General features: G+C 42.3%; 1 protein-coding gene across 2 annotated transcripts in view; it reads left to right on the top strand.

Moving 5' to 3' along the window:
- XYLT1 (xylosyltransferase 1) overlaps positions 1–16,739 on the top strand; it is a 176,959-nt gene extending 160,220 nt beyond the window's left edge. For both annotated transcript variants that reach the window (XM_058035241.1, XM_058035240.1), the window contains exons 10-11: positions 937–1,270; positions 8,828–16,739. In XM_058035241.1, coding sequence (XP_057891224.1) covers positions 937–1,270; positions 8,828–9,150 — 657 coding nt within the window. In that variant the 3' untranslated portion in view covers positions 9,151–16,739. The remainder of the gene's footprint in view (positions 1–936; positions 1,271–8,827) is intronic.
- The last annotated feature ends 355 nt before the right edge of the window (positions 16,740–17,094 follow it).

The following is a 17,094-nucleotide window of genomic DNA, read 5'->3' as shown; positions in this document are numbered from 1 at the left end:
GTGCAGCCCTCAGTCCTGTGGACACAGGAGAATGGATGGAAAGATTCCATAGTGCTCAGCCTCATAAACAGCTGCTGGCTTTAGTGCTGGGATACTGAAGTCTTCCCATTGGCCTAAGAAAGGCAGTGGCTCCATTTCCATGCTGGCTGGGCAGAGGTGCTGGTTTCAGTAGTGCACAAGTGTTAGTGGCAACTGCTTGGAAGTTTGTGTCATCCCCAGGTTATGGGTGAACCATTGAAATTCATACAAAGAGCACTGGAACATGAAAGCTGCTAGGAAAAAGAAAGGTCAATTAAGTATTTACACTAGATTGTGAATCAACTTCTTTACTGTTGTTTACTGTTTACTGTTAGTGAATAAATGAAAACTAATGTCACTATTATGACCATAAGAGTTTACAAGAAATAAATTCCCACATGGGGCAGGAAGAGAGTACAAGGAGACAGCATCTCATGGGTGGATTGTAGTAAAGGACATGATGTGACTTGTCCTGAAGTCAGCAGCTGAAGTGTCTTCCCTGTTCTTAGCAGCAGCTGGGCAGGTCTCAGCTGCAGGTTTCCTCTCTCCATCTCTCAAGTGTGTAATATATTTTCATGACCCAGGAGAGGATGGGTCACTTTTTTTTTATCTGTGCACTGGCTTGGTCCCTTGTTGGCTGCTTCTGTGGTGGGAAGAGAGAACTGCTATCACCTACTGTGTCACTCTAAGATAAAGAAAACCTTTTTATCAATCAGAAAGGGAGCAAGAAAGCAAGCCTTCTTTCTTGCCTCATAATTTGTGTATGCATTATGATCTTAGGTCATGTTGCTTTTAAATGTATGTATAATTCATGTGATTAAAGAAATATGATTTGTGTCTCTTGAGAGCCCTTATTTGCCATAAAGGTCTCAGGTGCTTACAGAGATGATGTTACCAGCCCTGTGTCTTTCATTTCAGATTGGCACTGAGTGGGATGCCAAGGAAAGGCTTTTCAGGAATTTTGGAGGACTCCTTGGGCCAACAGATGAGCCAGTGGGGATGCAGAAGTGGGGGAAAGGCCCCAATGTCACCGTGACTGTCATTTGGGTGGATCCCATCAATGTAATTGCAGCAACATATGATATTCTTATTGAATCCAGTGCTGAGTTTACTCACTACAAACCACCTCTGAATTTGCCCCTGCGACCTGGTGTCTGGACAATAAAAATTCTGCACCACTGGGTACAGGTAGCTGAAACCAAATTCCTCGTTACTCCTCTCACCTTCTCAAATCAGCAGCCTATCAAACAAGGTAAGTGTTATTATTTCCTACAGGAATAATATAAATATTTTGTCTGTATTCACTGTAAATGCTGCTGTTAAAAATGAAGTTGTAGTGTATTGGAAAAGGATTAAAGAAAGAGATTTTATAGATACTAAGTCAGAAGAAAATTTTAGCACTAAGAGAAGTGGAAGTGTCTGTATCCAGTCAGTAAAACAGAGCCACTTTGAACAAAAGACTATTTGTATCTTTAAATTATGCACAGTTCAGAATCCAGAGAACTTCAGACTCTCAGTAATCTAACAGCTATCATAAAAGCCATCATTTAGAAATGGAAAGAAAATTTGACCTTTCTGTGCTGCTTTTCATTCATATTTCCTCTTAGAGACTTACATGTGTTTAAACTGTTTTTTTGACAAAGCCTGTGTGTTTAACAATAAAAGCATTAATTTACAAAATGCTGGATTAGACAAAATTACCTTAGGCCAGAGCTCACCTGACATATTGTCAGGTCCAGGCATTCACTTCTGCCTGATACCTGCCAAAACCTGCTCAGCACTTGCCAAGCAGCTGTGTTACAGAAATATCTACAAATACAGTCAGGACCAGACCCACAGTGACAGTTTTTAGAAAGAAATTTTCTTCTTGCCACAGCAGCCCTGAGCCATCCAAATACAGAGGCCATGCTGGGGCTGCCAGGCTCTGCAGGCTCCCATGTTTGCATGGCACAGGCACCATCCAAATGCTTTGGGTCTGCAGCCAGTGCCCAGGACACTGTGCTGGGAGAAGAGGGAACATTTTACACCAACACCTGGATTTTTATTCAGTAAGATCAAAACAAGTTTGTTGCTCTGAATATCTTTACCATTTTTCTTAAAGTGCTCAAGTGCTTCCATCTGCCCAGTATTAATATTCATAACTTTAGACATCTTAAATTTCCTAGATACATGAATGATCCTATTAAGTTTTCAGAAGTTCTTCCTGGCAAGGCAGCAAATAAACTGAGTCAGGCATTTACCTCCCAGCACAACGTGCTGCTTCTGTAATGCAAACACCAGCAGACAACTGCTGAGAGCTAATGCAGCCCTTATCTCACTCAACAGGAGCTTGATTCCACACATTTCCAGCACAAGAGTGAACTCACTGATTTCTGCTGCTAACATTTGGTGGCATCATTTCTTAAGCAGAAATGAAACCACCTCCAACCCACTGCTGTTAATAGCTAATAGGCAGTGATAAATTGTGAACAGACACCATGTGAAGAAGGGATACATTTTCAAAGTTTGAGGCAGCCTGCTTCTGAATGCAGCTGCTACCAACTTGTCTGCTGGAAATTAATGAATTCCATGTTCTTTGGTAATTGAACATTTAAGGCATAAATTGGATGGGAAAGGTGGCATGTAGCCAGCAACCTTGCTGCTCTTCCCTACAATGTGAGAGCCCCATGGACAGGTAAACATGTGTCAGACTTCAAAATAAGCCCACACTTTATGGTGTAAAGGCAAAACTCCCTTTGGTTCAAACTCTGAACCAGGAATAATTCCAGTGAAATTGTGTAGCTACCCTGTTTTCCCCATTGATATACTGGGTTCACATTTTTTGTTAAGAAGCCTGTTTATTCTTGTGGTAACTAGAATCTACTACAGGAATGAACTATAAAGCTTGGGAGCAATATTGTCTAGGAAGAGAGTCTCAGGAGTGATTTGCTACTGATGATGTGATGTGTAATCTGTAGATGACTGAGGCATGGAGGTAGAGAAGAAAGTTAATTACAGGGGCAGGCAGTGACACTGCACTGTTGTTAGAATTGCATTTACAATGCAAATTCCTGCTTTGGTGTTTTTTTTTTTTTTTAAGGCTTTCTGTCTCAGTGACACTATTGTGCCCTGTGCAGGCAATCATGATTTGCCTTTGATTTCCAGATTTTTGTCAGTTTGTCATCACTTTATTCTTTAAAAACATTTTTCTCTGCCAAATAAAGGCATAATGAGAGTTTGACAGAAGAATTAGAACTTCTAAAAGAACGATTTCTCTTACCGTAAACAATTCAAAAACTGCCAAAAATCTTCTAAAATGAAGGAATAGTATTATTTTCCTGTCTTAGCATTGAAAATAAAACTAAAATACATCAGACTTAGCCCAGAGTTGTCAGTAGAAGATGGGAATATGTTTTACTAGGGATTTCTTTAAAATTTTCCTTTTTCCGGCCATCGTCCCTCACCACCACCACCAACCCCCACCCTGCCCTCCCCTGCCCTGATAAAATAACAACCCTTGTCAGAAAGATTGCCCTGGACTGGCACATTTTGTAGCACTTTGCATGTCATTTCCTCAATAATGGCCCTGCCCCCTCTGTCTTATCCACTCCAGATACAGAAAGTGAAGTCCACAAAGTTACAAACAAAAATCTCTCCAATATCTTGTGTGCAATTTGCTTTTGCCATTCTAAAAAGCATTTGCACTAAAACATCTTGTATCTGGAGAACATGGGCATGACAACAATCCCTGTATTTCCTAAATCATTGCTTATCTACACATCACTTCAGCCCAGAGCACAACAAGGAAAGTTGTTTTGGTTTCCCAGCATCATGAAGGGAGCCACTGGCTCTTCTTTTGAATAATCAATGTAAAACACGTTCATTCCTGTATCATGGCTCTCAGAATTCATAATTGCATTCAAAACAAAAAAATAATCATGGGACAGCTGCCAGCAAAGATGTTCTGTTTAGCAGTTTATAAAAACAGCATATGCCACTCATTTATTTGGGTTTTTTATTTCCAGTTATTTATTAATTTTGGCCTAAATTCTTTGCATGCAAGTAAAGCCATAAAGGGAAATCAAGTGTGAGTACTTTCTTTGATGCTGTGTCCAGATGTGAGTAGCTGATCGAATGTAAATTGTTTTAAAAACGCAGATTCATTGACCTCTTCAAAACCTGAATTTGTGAGGGATCAGATCTTACATGGAATTACTGAGGATGCTGTTTGGGGTATTCCCACTGTAAATATGGCTCCCTAAGGTATTTCAGTGGAGAGTCTATAATCTAATGTTACTTATTCCTTCCTGGTCCTTCTCTCCCTCCAGCCATCCAAATCTGTGTCTGTGTTCCCTGCTTTGAGTTGTGTCACTGATCAGCTCTGCCTTCAGCAGATACTCTGGCTCAGGAGTGTCTGCAAGTATTTGCCTGGTTGGAGAAAGCAAAAAAAAGGAAAGGAAAGGAAATTAGGTGCATTTGTTATAAATCATTTGGAGAAATCAGGTTCACCTTCTCCATCAGAGTCTCCTATCCTCTACCTCCTGCACAGACAGATTCCAGTTTATTCTTCTAAACAACAGTTTTGAGGTTCTCACCATATGGTTGAGTGTGTCAAAGCCAAGAACTCCACGCTTGTTGTAAAGACACAGGAGGGCTGCCAAGAACCAGCAGGATGCTCTAGGAATAATTGAGCCAAGACAAAGAGGGAATGGGATGTGGAGAAGACAAAACAGGGAGCAGAACCGTGTAAGGTCACTGGCAGATCACACAGGAATGGGGGACTTCTGCTGGCAGCTTTAGGAATTTGAGTGCTTGGAGACTCAAGGCCAAATGTCCAGCTCTCCTGTGAAGGGGCTGCAGAGGCAGACAACAGTGTCATTGAGAGCACTTAGCCAGCAGCTCACTGACTGTAATCCAAGCTACCCAGCAGACTTCAAATCCTAAGAAAACAGCAAATTCAGCAGAGGCTGTCTCTGCATCTCCATCATCCCACTTTCCCCCCTTCCCTGCTCTTTAAGGGCCAAGTGTGATTGACTCTCAGGGTCACAGTGATGGGAACAGGAAAAGCCAAAGCAATTTCATTTTTAAATTTGAGTTTATATTCACAGCAAAGTTTCCCCAGTGCTCTCCCAGCTGGAGTGCCAATAATGAGTTGTCATCCATTTAATGGATGGTACCTGTTCCATTAAAGCCTAAGAGGTTATTGTGAGCCAGTAGCTTCACTTCTGGGGCAGAAAAAGCCCCAAAACCTCAAGATGATAATAAACCCTGGATTGTAAATAAATGAATACATTAAAAGCCTTTCCTCCTTCAAGCAAGGAAAGAAGTGAGAAAGAGCAACTTCCTTTTTTGCTTCGCTTTCCCACTCTGTTCCCAGCTTGATGGCAGTCCTGGACATGGGGCTGCTGATCTTTGCTGCTCCCGTGGAGCCTGAAATACCAGTGCCTGGTCCCTATGCCCCCTTTCAAGGGCTGACAGCATTAGCAGACATGGGTGATGCACTCAGGCACCTCAGAGGCCTTTTGACCTAATCCATATTTATAGATCATCTCAATTAGCAGATACTGGGAAACCTTTGTTTTGCCCTTGGTTGTTTGCAGTGGCTCAATCAATTCTAATTGCATCTATACAGATTATAAAGTGGGTGGCAACTTGTGTCAGAACTGCTGTGATTTCTTTAAATTAACCAGAGGTAACATGACATGTTCTTGATAAACGCAGTAATAGCAGCAGGCAGGCGCACGACTGCAGAAGAGCAGACATGCCCTGGAATCATCATTCTGAGAAAAACCCTGAAGACAGGGATTTGCTTTGAAATTTAGTTCAGATCCAGCTGACAAGGAGTCGATTAGCTCCACAATGAGCAAATGCAGCACTGTCTTGTTTGCTGCAAGAGAAAACAAACAAAATGTCAATAAAAAATTACCTCTTTGCCAGAGGGTTTTAACACAACTCAAGTAAAGAAATAAAGCTGTACGTTCGTGTTGCTTTAAAAAACCCACAGGTCTAGTGCCTTAATGTGTACCAAGATAACCACATTTTTCATTCCTTAGCCTGCTGCCTGTCTAAACTAATTTGCTTTTTCTGCAAAATGATGAACAAACCCACACAAGAATGCTGAAATCCCAGCCTGTATGGCTGGCTATAGGCTGCGTGTTTAATCCAAAAAAGTTAGACCAAGAAGAGTCAACTGAGAAATGTGTCCTCACATATAGGTGAAGAGCAAATAAAAATAGGGGTCAAAAATAACCAAGTTTTTCAAATTTATATTTTCAAGTCAGAGGAATATATTTTGCATTGATACAAATCCTCCTGAAATCAAAGGGCAGGCACAAAAGGTCTGGCTTAATGTCTGCAATTCAGCTAATTTTGTGTTGTTTGTGCTAGCCATACAGATTTAAATATCTAAATATTTAGAGGCAAGCCTTACATTCTTCATTATTATTTTTCCATGAGCTCTTCCTCGTGACACTTGACTGAAGTGTCAGTGCTTCAAGAGCACACCCAGTAGCTCCAGCCTCCTTTTTATACAGCATATCAGGGCTTGGGAGCCTCACTGTCTCTCTTCTGTACCAGCTCAGTAAATCATGGAATCATGATTCTCTGTCATTTTTCCTTTAATGCAAAGAGGAACAGCCCATGTGCCATTGCTCAGATGAGCAGCACCCTCCCTGCTCTCTGCTGTGAACTGTTTGACAAAGCCTTGGAGGCTCCAGGAGAGGGCTCTGGGTCTGTCCCCAGCTTTTCCTGCTGACGAGTACATGTGACTCTGCACTCAGGTTGCTGTTGCTCAGCTTTTCCTTTCCAGGTGTGGTGACACCTCACTTGGGGTGCTGTTCTGCTGTGGGGCAGGCAGTCCCCACCTGCACCAGGTCAGGGTTCTCTGTGTGTCTTCACTGGAGCAGCACCTTTCACTGTGGGCAGTGGTAGCCTTCACACAGCCTCTGCTGCTCTGCCCAGCACTGAGTCCTGCAGTTCCTGCAGGTTTCATCCTTCCCAATCCTGATAATCCACCAAGTCCTGAGGCCTGGGACATGTACAAGGCTGAGCCAGAGAAAACAGCAAGTTCCATTTCATGCTGTTTCTTGTCTGAATAAAGATCTCTCTTGTTCCATGCATCAAACACATGTGCAACAGGCATTGATTCAACAAGCTCGCTGAATTGCCTGTTTCAATCAGATGATCCTGCTAGTAATGCCAACTGTTATTTATTTGGGAATTTTTACTCAGAATGTTCCTATTTAACTAAAATGTTGACAAACAGTCTTCCATATTTAATTGCTTCCAAAGGAGGAAATTTAATCATGTGTACTTGTTCTATTTCTTTAACTGCAGTGCTCTGGCAGAGCACATTTCTGACACATGTGCACAGATTGAACTCATTTTGACTACAGGTTATTGTGTGTATCTACCATTTAAAATACAAAGAGGGGTTTAGATAAATGCAGGAACAGTTAAATGATGTATAATGGTGATGGGCATGTGCTGAACCACTTTAACTGGGGATTTGAAGGAAGAGACTTGCACAGTATTTGACATTAAAGACTTTGCAAATGTAACAGCAAAGCTCCAATTATACCCTTTTTCCCTCTAAATAAATACAAGGATTTATTTCCAGCACCTGAGATGCTGTCCTCTGCATGGAAGAAAGGACTCAGTGTCAGGCTGCAGTGCAAGCAGCAAGGACATGTGGAAGGAATTGTAGCTGTGAATATGTAATTCCTGGCCTCTGACGCTCGCCGAGCGCGGTGGCTTTCCTCGCCTGGAGCAGCCTGAATGGGCCCATTTTCTGTTCTAGACAGTGTGTCTGTTGGCAGAGCTAAACATATCCTCTGTGCTGCCAGAGTGAGGATGCTGGGGAAGGCAGCTGAGAGCGGAAAGAAATGGGTGGAAATTTGCTCCCAACAGGCACTCGGTGAACGTTTTTCAAGGGTCTCATCCTGATTTTATAAGCAGCAGCTTAGTGCACTCAGACTCTCAGGAGTCAGCCAACCTTTGACAGGGGCAGCCTGACCCACAGTGTCCAGTTTAGGTCTCTGAAAGGATTCTCACAGCCTGACACTGATTTTTACTGCAATATTGCAAATTTGGGGTATTGTACAGTATTTTACTGAGATAGGTCAGGAAAGCAACCACAATGCAAAGTGTCATTAGGGAATGGTTGTGATCTACTGTTCAGCACAGGAGCTTGAAAATATAATCTCACAGGAGACTACTTTCCCAGTGAGGCTGCAGCACTTCCTGGAATCATGTTGGGACTACATGTGTTTCATTATGGTCTGGTCTGTCCAAGACCATGGTGTTGTCCTTTTAGTGCCACAAATGGCACCACCTGGGTTTTGTAGGCAGATAGAGCTAACAAATGTTGTGGCTTTTCCACAGCAGAGCAAGGTTCATCTGTTTAGGGAAAAAAAAACCCACAACAAAACAGGCTCAGATCTTGGCTCTTTCTCTTAGACAAATCAATAATAGCACTTGGATGTCTGACAGGGGTTGGCAGACTTCTTGCACCAGGTGTCCTTGAACTGTTTCATCATTTCGAGGTGCAGCCAGTCCTGGATGTCCTGCAGCTCTGGGGTTGGTTGTACATGTTGATAATAAGGGTGGCTCTATTTTCAGGGTCAGAGGCAGCACTTGCAGGATGAGAATCACAGTGAGGAGAATCCATAGTACTAAGCACAAAGAGCGCCAAAGCCGAGCACAACCCCTGGGGATGCAATGCGTGGGAAATGGCCTACCGCTCACCCCTAAACCTTGCTCTTTTTGTTCACCTTAGATCCTCAGCGGTGGCTTTTTCAATGCACTAACTGTGGGCTTTGCTCCTTTCCAGAGGAAGCCATCAAGCTGCACAGCGGGCCTCCAAAGAACGCCTACATGGAGCAGAGCTTCCAGGGCCTGAACCCGGTGCTGAACCTCCCGGTGAGCGCCGCCCGCGCCGACCAGGCCCAGCGCAACGCGGGGCTCGTGGGCGCCCGCCTGGACACCTGGGTGGACTCGCTGGTCAGCGGCGTGTGGTCGGCCGTGGACGTGTGCAGCGTGGGGCCCTCGGCCTGCCCCGTGCTGCAGGGCTGCGCCCAGACCGCCTGGAGCTCCCTCAGCCCCGACCCCAAGTCCGAGCTGGGCCCCGTCAAACCCGACGGCCGCCTGAGGTAGCGTCCGCTGCGCTTCGCCCCGGCGTAGGTTTTTAAAAGGGAATTGAACCTTGCTTCTCTGTGAATCTCACACCAGGTCTCAGAAACCTAAGGGGAAGTTACATTTTTTTTGTTACTTGTTGTAATAGAATTCATTTTAAGAAAACAAAACCAAAACAAACAAAAAAAAAAGTTCTGAAGTTCTGACAAGGCCTTTGGCACTGCCCTCTCCATCAGCTCTGTCGGGAGCCTGTGCTGTCCCATTCCAGGTGCCACTGCACCCACCAGCCCGTGGGCTTGGAAACAGCAGCACCAAGCCATGGGGAGAGCAGTGAAGGAGCAGCTGCTAAAGGGGTTTTTTTAAAGTAAATTTGTCCGTGCCTCTGCTGTTTCATAGGCTTTCATTATTTTGCTATAATGAATAAATCACATCAAAATTCCCTTCTACTTACACTTTCTGGGGAGGTTGGTTCCTGCAGGCTGAAGCCTGTATGGCCACATGACCTCAGAGAATGTGAAGTAATTATGGTACAGCCTCACTTGGGTTTTTAATAACACAAAGTAATTCTGGACATAGCTGATGTCTGTTATCCTAGTTAGAGAGAACGAGCAAAAGCAGAAACTTTCAGATTCCTTTCAGAGATTTTTTCAAACAAATTTAATGATAAACTCTAAATGAAACCAGTGTTTTGCTATAGTAGTCTTTTATGTCTCATGCAGTCGGGTTCAGGGTCAGTGTACTAAAAGTATTTATTAAAGAACAAAGAAGTTTTTTGAATTTCAGCCCTTTCAAATCTGCAGGCATTTTTGGAAGCAACCAGTATCTGAGTATTTTCACAGGCTGCCAGTAGAGCAGGTGTGTGTGTATAGGCTGGGGTGGGATGTGATGTGTCTGCTCACACCCTTTGCTCATGAGCTGAGCTGAGTTTCTTCTCAGGCAGTGGAGTTGTAAACCAGTAAAATAGTAAAATTGGGACCTAAATCAGCAACAACAGGTTTCTTCCCTAATTTGAGTAGTGGCTAGTAAGTCTTAACACTAATTCCCTTCCTTGGTCTCAGATCTCCATCTCTTCCTAAAGAAGGATCCTTCCAGGCTTTGCCAGGGCACCTGGAAGGCTGTGCAGGATGTGGGTCGCTGCCCAAAGCCAGGGGAAGGAGAACAATGCCATGTTTCTCCATGCTTTTACTTTATTCTGTCAACAATCTACCCTTGCCTGTCTTCAGAATTCCTAGCAGGCTGCATCCTGTTTTAAATAGTCATGTTTTTGCATCATTTCAACCTGCATTTTCTACAGGAGGGAAAAATTAATTTACATTCCAATAACTTTTTGAAATACAGGTTTTATATACAAATTCATCTCTAACTAATGTGTTTTACATTAGCAAAAACATGCACTTTGTTGCTGTTGCTGTGTTAATCTCTAGTTAGCAACAGAACCAAAAAAGACCATCAAAAGCCATTGGGTTAATTAGGAAAGAAGTCCTGTTGCTGTAATAAAGGAAGGTATCTGTTCACCCTTCTGTGTTGCGTGGATAACTTTCTGCTGAGAGTGAAGTGTCCACATCAGGAGGGAAACAGACCCTTAGATCATTCCATAATCATGTCTCACAGGAAGGTTGAATTCCCTTTTAAACAACACTTGCAGTAGGACTGTAACACACAGATCCCCGTGGCTTGAGGTATCTCTGTCGTATTGGTTTAAAGCTACTTCAGTTTGCTTTGGACTTGAAATTGTGGTGTCAGCTGTGCTGGCATTAAGGCAGAGCATTGAAATGTTTATCTGGCACAAAAATGGATGCATAGAAGGAACAATTTAGGTATTTATTATTTATGTTTTAGTCAATGACTAATTAGTAGGTGCTGCTTTTGCAGCTTGAAGATTATGTTATTTTACTAACTGAAGCTGCCTTTATTAAGAAAAGGCCTTCCTCCCCTCACACCTCCCTTTCTTTTTTTGTCTTGATTTTGTCAGTCACGAGCAGTAGCTTTGGGAAAGTTTGTAGCAATGAGAGCTGATTGGAATATTCCAGTCAAGATAATGTTCCAGCTTTTCAACCAGCTCTAGAGGCAAGTGTGTGTGAAACCAGGGTTGCCAACAGGTTTATGTAATAGAATCACAGTGTTATTACTTATTCAGTAGGGGTTTTTAACAGTGCTTGTTTTTAATGTAACATTCCTTTGTGAAGTTCATATTTTCTGGGGACCTCCAATCCTCACTGTGAAATCCAGGGCTTTATTCACACTGATGCAATGGTGACTGCACGGTCCAAGCCCTGCAGATTAAATGAAGAAGGTCACATTTAAGGCACACAATAAAATCCATTAACAAGCCCAGGCAGTGCTTGTTCTCAGTAAGACTCCTGAGGTAGCCACAAAATCTTCAGTCTGTCTTGCACATAAGCACATGTGTAGGGGTGCACCCACGCACACACGTGCAGATAACTTTGTTTTTAAATCTGATGTTTTTATTCTTAAGCAGGAATGTTTTTAAATGCTTTTTTTTGTAAGTTTTCATTAACTAGACCAAGCAGAAGGTGACAACAATCACATCTTCTGCAGTTAGGAAAAAAGCTGCCACTTTTATCATTTGAAAAATAAGGTGCAAATTATTTTGTTTTAGTACAAAAAAGGGAAAGAAAACAGATGGTTGCTGATATATCCATTTGCATTATATGCTAGGTTTAAAATATCTCAAAGAAAATTTATATGAGATTATTTTCTGAAAGGCAAGAAGCATTTAAACAGTGAAGTTTTGTAGCAAGCTGGCAATCCCAGTGCTGTTGATAAAATATAGGATGTGGAGCTGAAGGGGTTGATCCTGCAGTCCTTTCTCAGGCAAAACTTCCAGAGTGCTGGTGCTAAAAGAGGATTTCAGAGTCAAATCCAGCCTAAATAAAGGGTATGACAGTATTCTAGGGGTAAATGCTGTTTGAAGTCATCAAAAGATAAGCTGCCATGTTTGGAACATCTTCTAGGGGCAGTGTCAAGTTTTGGACCTAAACAGCCACCTCGACTATAGCTGTTATCATGCAGACATGGATCCAAAAGATATATATGAGACTCAGTGTCTGAGTTCCAAAGCCCAGTAGTTGGGAATAAAAACATATAAAGCCAGATTCTGCATCAGGGATCAGAGCTGGCTCCAAGGTGATGCTGTTAAGCCCAACTTAGTCCTGCTTAGTGGCTTCTCTGGTTTGAAATGGCAGCACTGGGAGCCTGGGAAGAACATTGTCAGTGGTCAGGAGAGAATAACTTCACAGATCTTACATTTGGTGAAAAGGAGAATTCAGAGCAGGGCCCCACAGCTGGTAGAAAACACAAGAGTTATGCATCTTCACCTGAATGTGCAGGTGTTCTTTTCCAGTCACACTGGCCAGTCCTTGCTGAACAGGATCCAGCTGGAAGCCTGCTTTGATCAAAATTCCTTTCAGTGGGGAGGGGTTTCTATTTCCATATGCACAAATTTATTCTCTGTGTGTAATGCTTTGCTTGTTTAAATTCCCTGCCCATTCTGCATGACAGCCATGTAACACTCCTGTGATCAATCTGTATTACACAGAAAGGGAGTGTGGCAAAATGCAGAACATCTCCATATGTGATTTAATGAGTTATGTCCAAAGTCAGGCTCAGCATTATGCAAACCTGTTTATATGGTAATGTTAAACCCCAAGGCTAAAGGAAATAGCTCAAATGACAGTTTATTTTCACATTTGTCCAATTCCTTCTTTGATGACATTTGGACATTGAGTAGTAATATTTGCATTTTCATTTTCTGATATTCAAGGGGGTTTTTTTAGAATTGAAATTATGTCTTCATTTTTTGTGCTCTCAGCAAGCAGAGAATTTTAACAATTCCTTCATGATAGCAAGTGTTATACAAGAAAGTCCCTCTCTATCTCTGTTGTTAAGCCTTCATTATTGCTAAGCCTAGAGATACAGGAATGTGCATTCGTGTGTTACAAATTGACTTTCCTGGGTACTGGCTTCAGTGCACAATGCCTGTACAGTTGTTTAATGGTGTATTAACAGTGATCCTGCAGCACCTTCAAAAGTACCACCTAATGTGCATTCACTTTCCCTCCATCTCCTGCAGCACTAATTGCCTTCCTAATGAGGCCTCCATCACTCTTAGCCATGATTGTAGTGAGCACAGTAGTGAAGTCAGTGAATCAGAACAGGGATCGTGTAAACCTGACCTAAGGGAGAGAGAAATGGTAGAGAAGATGCTGAAACTTTGCAAAAGTTTGACACAATTGCTTTGCAAAAAACCTTTAAACAAACTGGGCTCCTTCTGCACAGCAAGGCTAAAAACCATTGATGCCCTGAGATCTCAGCTTCGATAAACAAGATAGACAAGATCCAGATTGACAAGATCCAGATGTTTCTTGTGGCCCAGCAATGAGGACCAGCTTCCTGTTGATTTCTCTAGTTGTCTTTCATCAGAGCATCAGAGAATTGCCATCTTGCCACTGGCTAACACACCCTCCTTGTTGTCTTCCCAGCTCCCAAAGCTTCAGGAGTTGGCCACATGAAACCTTGGCCAACTCCAGCACTTTCCATAGAGCAGGAAGTTTTATACTTGACTGAGCTAAATCCCTTAGGCTCTTCAGAAACCCAGCTGCAGATGAGGAAAGCTGGCTTTTCAGAGCAGCCTTCAGTCAGTTCAGTACTTGCACACAGGAAGGAGTTGGTGGAAGCCAGCAGTTACCTTGTCCTGATTTTCAGGCCTGAGAATCTGATATATGTAAAAGAAGACTTGGTTATTTGATATTTCAATAAGAGAATAAGACAGATCTGGTGGGACATGGTTGGCAGCCTTTCTCACTGGCCTTTGCTTCAGTCCAGTTGTGAAAAGATAATGATCCATAATGTGTCTTTATTTCTACCATTCAAGACCTCCACTGTAGTCTTAAGGATTAGTAGGACTTAAGCCCATATTACATGACAATTGAAAACAATTTGAAAAAATGAAAAATTCATGTAAAAAAGACTATCCAAACCAAACCCTCAGCCTTCTGCCAAGGCAGCTCCAGGGATGATGCTGACAGAGAGGGTAGGGAGAGATGCAGTGTTAGAGGACAGAGCACTGCCCTTCCAGAGGCCCAGGAGGAGTTCCTGAGAGCAGGAATACCTGCTGCTCAGCCCTGAGGGCAGCTGCTGCTGCAGCCAGGCACAGAGGAGCCAAAGAAATGTGAAGTGGGATTGAGGACAGCAAGGAAGAATTTGTAGGACAGCACATTTTCCTGCAGAATCTTCAAAGGCAGGCAAACCCTCTCATTTGTAATTCCCCACGAAGGTGTATTGTAGAAGAGGTTGACCTTCAAAACCTTCATCATCACAGTAAGGGAAAGAATAATCAGGCTGAGAGCATTTAAAATTGAGCTACAAGGCCTTACAGCCTGTGCTGCCCAGGACCAGGGCAGCATTAGGGTGTCTCAGTTTGGTGTGGCGTTGGGAGCAGTTGCCCTCATGATGTGACACTGCAGGACCACGTTGATTCTGTTCCTTCTTACTAACAGTAGTGTGTTGATCACTCTGCTCTTTGCTTCTGCCTTGGTTACCTTCTTTTGCTCATGGGTGCTACCACAGCTGCTACCTCACTGTGTCTGCAAACACGTTTACCTGAGAACAACAAAAAAGGTACCAGAAATCTCCTTGAACTGAATGTACAATCTATGCAAATTCTCTTTCTACTTTGTTACAACCTAGAAGTATTACTTGTAACCTTGCCAAATAAACAGCAAGATACTGTACAGGTGCCTCTGATACCAGAGTGAGATTCTAGGCGCGGTTCATGGCGCTGCATTTGTATATTGTAATGACTCGGCTTGTCTTTGGTTCTGTTGTAATTAACACCCTTGACTGAGACAATAGCACTCCTACTAAGGGAGCACCTTCAGTTTGCTGGGAATATTCCAGAGGAGGATGTCTATGGCATTTCATTTTTTTTTTCCTGCTTAGATCCAAAAAAAGGCACAGACCTGCTGGCCAAAACTAGGGTGTTGTTTCAGCTTTTCTGTGGATGAATCCTATCAGCTTTGGATCGCTCGGTGTCTGTTCCCATTGTGGCATCCAGTGTGTTGCCCCTTAAAGAAAGCCTTACTTCCATCCTTTCTAAATGTGGCCTTAAACTGTGTTAGGAACTTTGGTGTTGTCTGTGTCTTGCTCACTTTCTCTGTTTGTTGCGGAATGAATAAAAGGCACCTTGAGATTTCTATTACAGCTCAGTTGTGTTGCTGTCAGCTTACACTTCACAAATACAATGGAAATTGCTTACAAATGCAGTCTTTAAGGAAAGAAAATGACCTTCCCTTCGGGCAAAAGGAAGACTCAGATGTTCATATAAACCTTAGGAAATTATGAGCTCTGTTTCTTGCAAGTCACTGTAGATAAGGAACTTGGTTTAATTACATACAAAGTACAAACTTAGTAACTTCTAATTTATCTTCAGACTACAACAGGACAGGCTGCTCTCAGTTGCACAAGACAAATTGTAGAGTAATTTCACTCATTTTAACATGCTGTAGTAGCATTCCTCTCAGATTTGTACTGGTAGTTGGGAGAAGAAATATCCTCTTAATGGTACGGTCTTAAAATCTGAAGAACGTCACCACATAGGGCCAGATTTTGGGTGTTGGTTGGGAATCTAACAGTACATTTAGAACATGGTTGTTTTGTCATAAATGCATTTGCAAAAATCTGGCATTTGGAGTTTCTTTCAAAGGTTGTCAAAGTCAGCAGAAAGCAATGACTTCTGCTAAGGCTTGTATATGTTGGGTTTCTTTAATACTTTCCTCCATGAGAACTGTAATGTTTCAGTGAGTAGCACCAATATTCCCGGCAGGCTGCAGTGCTTTTAGGAATCCCACATCCTGTCCTATGTTGGTATTCATATGTGGATACAACCCAAAGGCAACTGAAAAGGGTTTACATATAAAACAAGATTTGTGAAACTAAAACAATTAATTCAATGTAATGAAATTATTTTTCTGACTTTGTCCTTTTGGTTCTGTTTTGATTTGATTGGATTTTCCTATTGCCTAACATAGTCCATAATAAGTTATTCCTATTCTGTCATTTTCAAAGACTGGTGGTAATATAGTTTTAAGAAATAACTATTTTGTTATAGATCATAATATGCATAAAATTGTACAGAAATATTTTGTAATCTATTGAATAAGAAAAAAGAAAACCATGTATATACAGGGAAAAAAAAGTTTAAAAAAAATTGGAAATTCAAATGGAACACACTGAAAGATGTAGATATTTTGCTATTTATTTAAAGGAGTATTTTATGAGATATTGAAATGTCTTAAATTGACCAGTAATCAAAGTTCAAAGTCAGAATGCTTTTCTTGTAGTAGAATGTGATTTTCAGCAATTATTGCACTACCCTTTTTGCACCCTTTTGTCTTTCATTTAGCAGAAACAATGTGCCTTAGCTGTATTCTTTGTCAATGGGAGTTTGGTTGTTTGTCCGACAAAGCAAATTTTTTTGCAGAAAAAGAAATGGATGTATGAAATACTGTATTATACCAAAAACACTGCAGTGTATATAATGCTTTCTGTCATACGGTGTTTTCAGATGCAGAGTTTTAAATAAAAAAAAAAAGGCTGTCTTTAGCATGTGCATTTTGTGTTATTTTCAACCCCACCAATGTGTGTCTTATTTGAAAGAACTTTGCTGCTTGGTGATTTTTAGGAGGGAAAATGGGCCTGAGCACTTCCAGCCTGTGATCCCAGTGCTGCTGCCTGGTCAGGCATTTCTCAGCCATAGCCACTATGGGGGAAGCATTGATGAAACCTTTTGGGAATCTGTCATTGCTCACAGGCAGTGCTGCAGCCTGACCTGCGTGCTGCCCTCAGGGCAGGGGTGGAAGGTGGATGACCTTTACAGGGCTCCCAGCACTGCCAGCACAGTGGGACCCAGAGAAACGTCCAAATCCTTGTTTTCAAACCCAGATG

This window comes from Melospiza georgiana, chromosome 16 (assembly GCF_028018845.1).
Source record: "Melospiza georgiana isolate bMelGeo1 chromosome 16, bMelGeo1.pri, whole genome shotgun sequence".
In the NCBI taxonomy this organism is placed as follows: Eukaryota; Metazoa; Chordata; class Aves; order Passeriformes; family Passerellidae; genus Melospiza; species Melospiza georgiana.
Note: the sequence above shows the minus strand (reverse complement) of the source record. Positions and strands in the feature narration are given on the sequence as shown.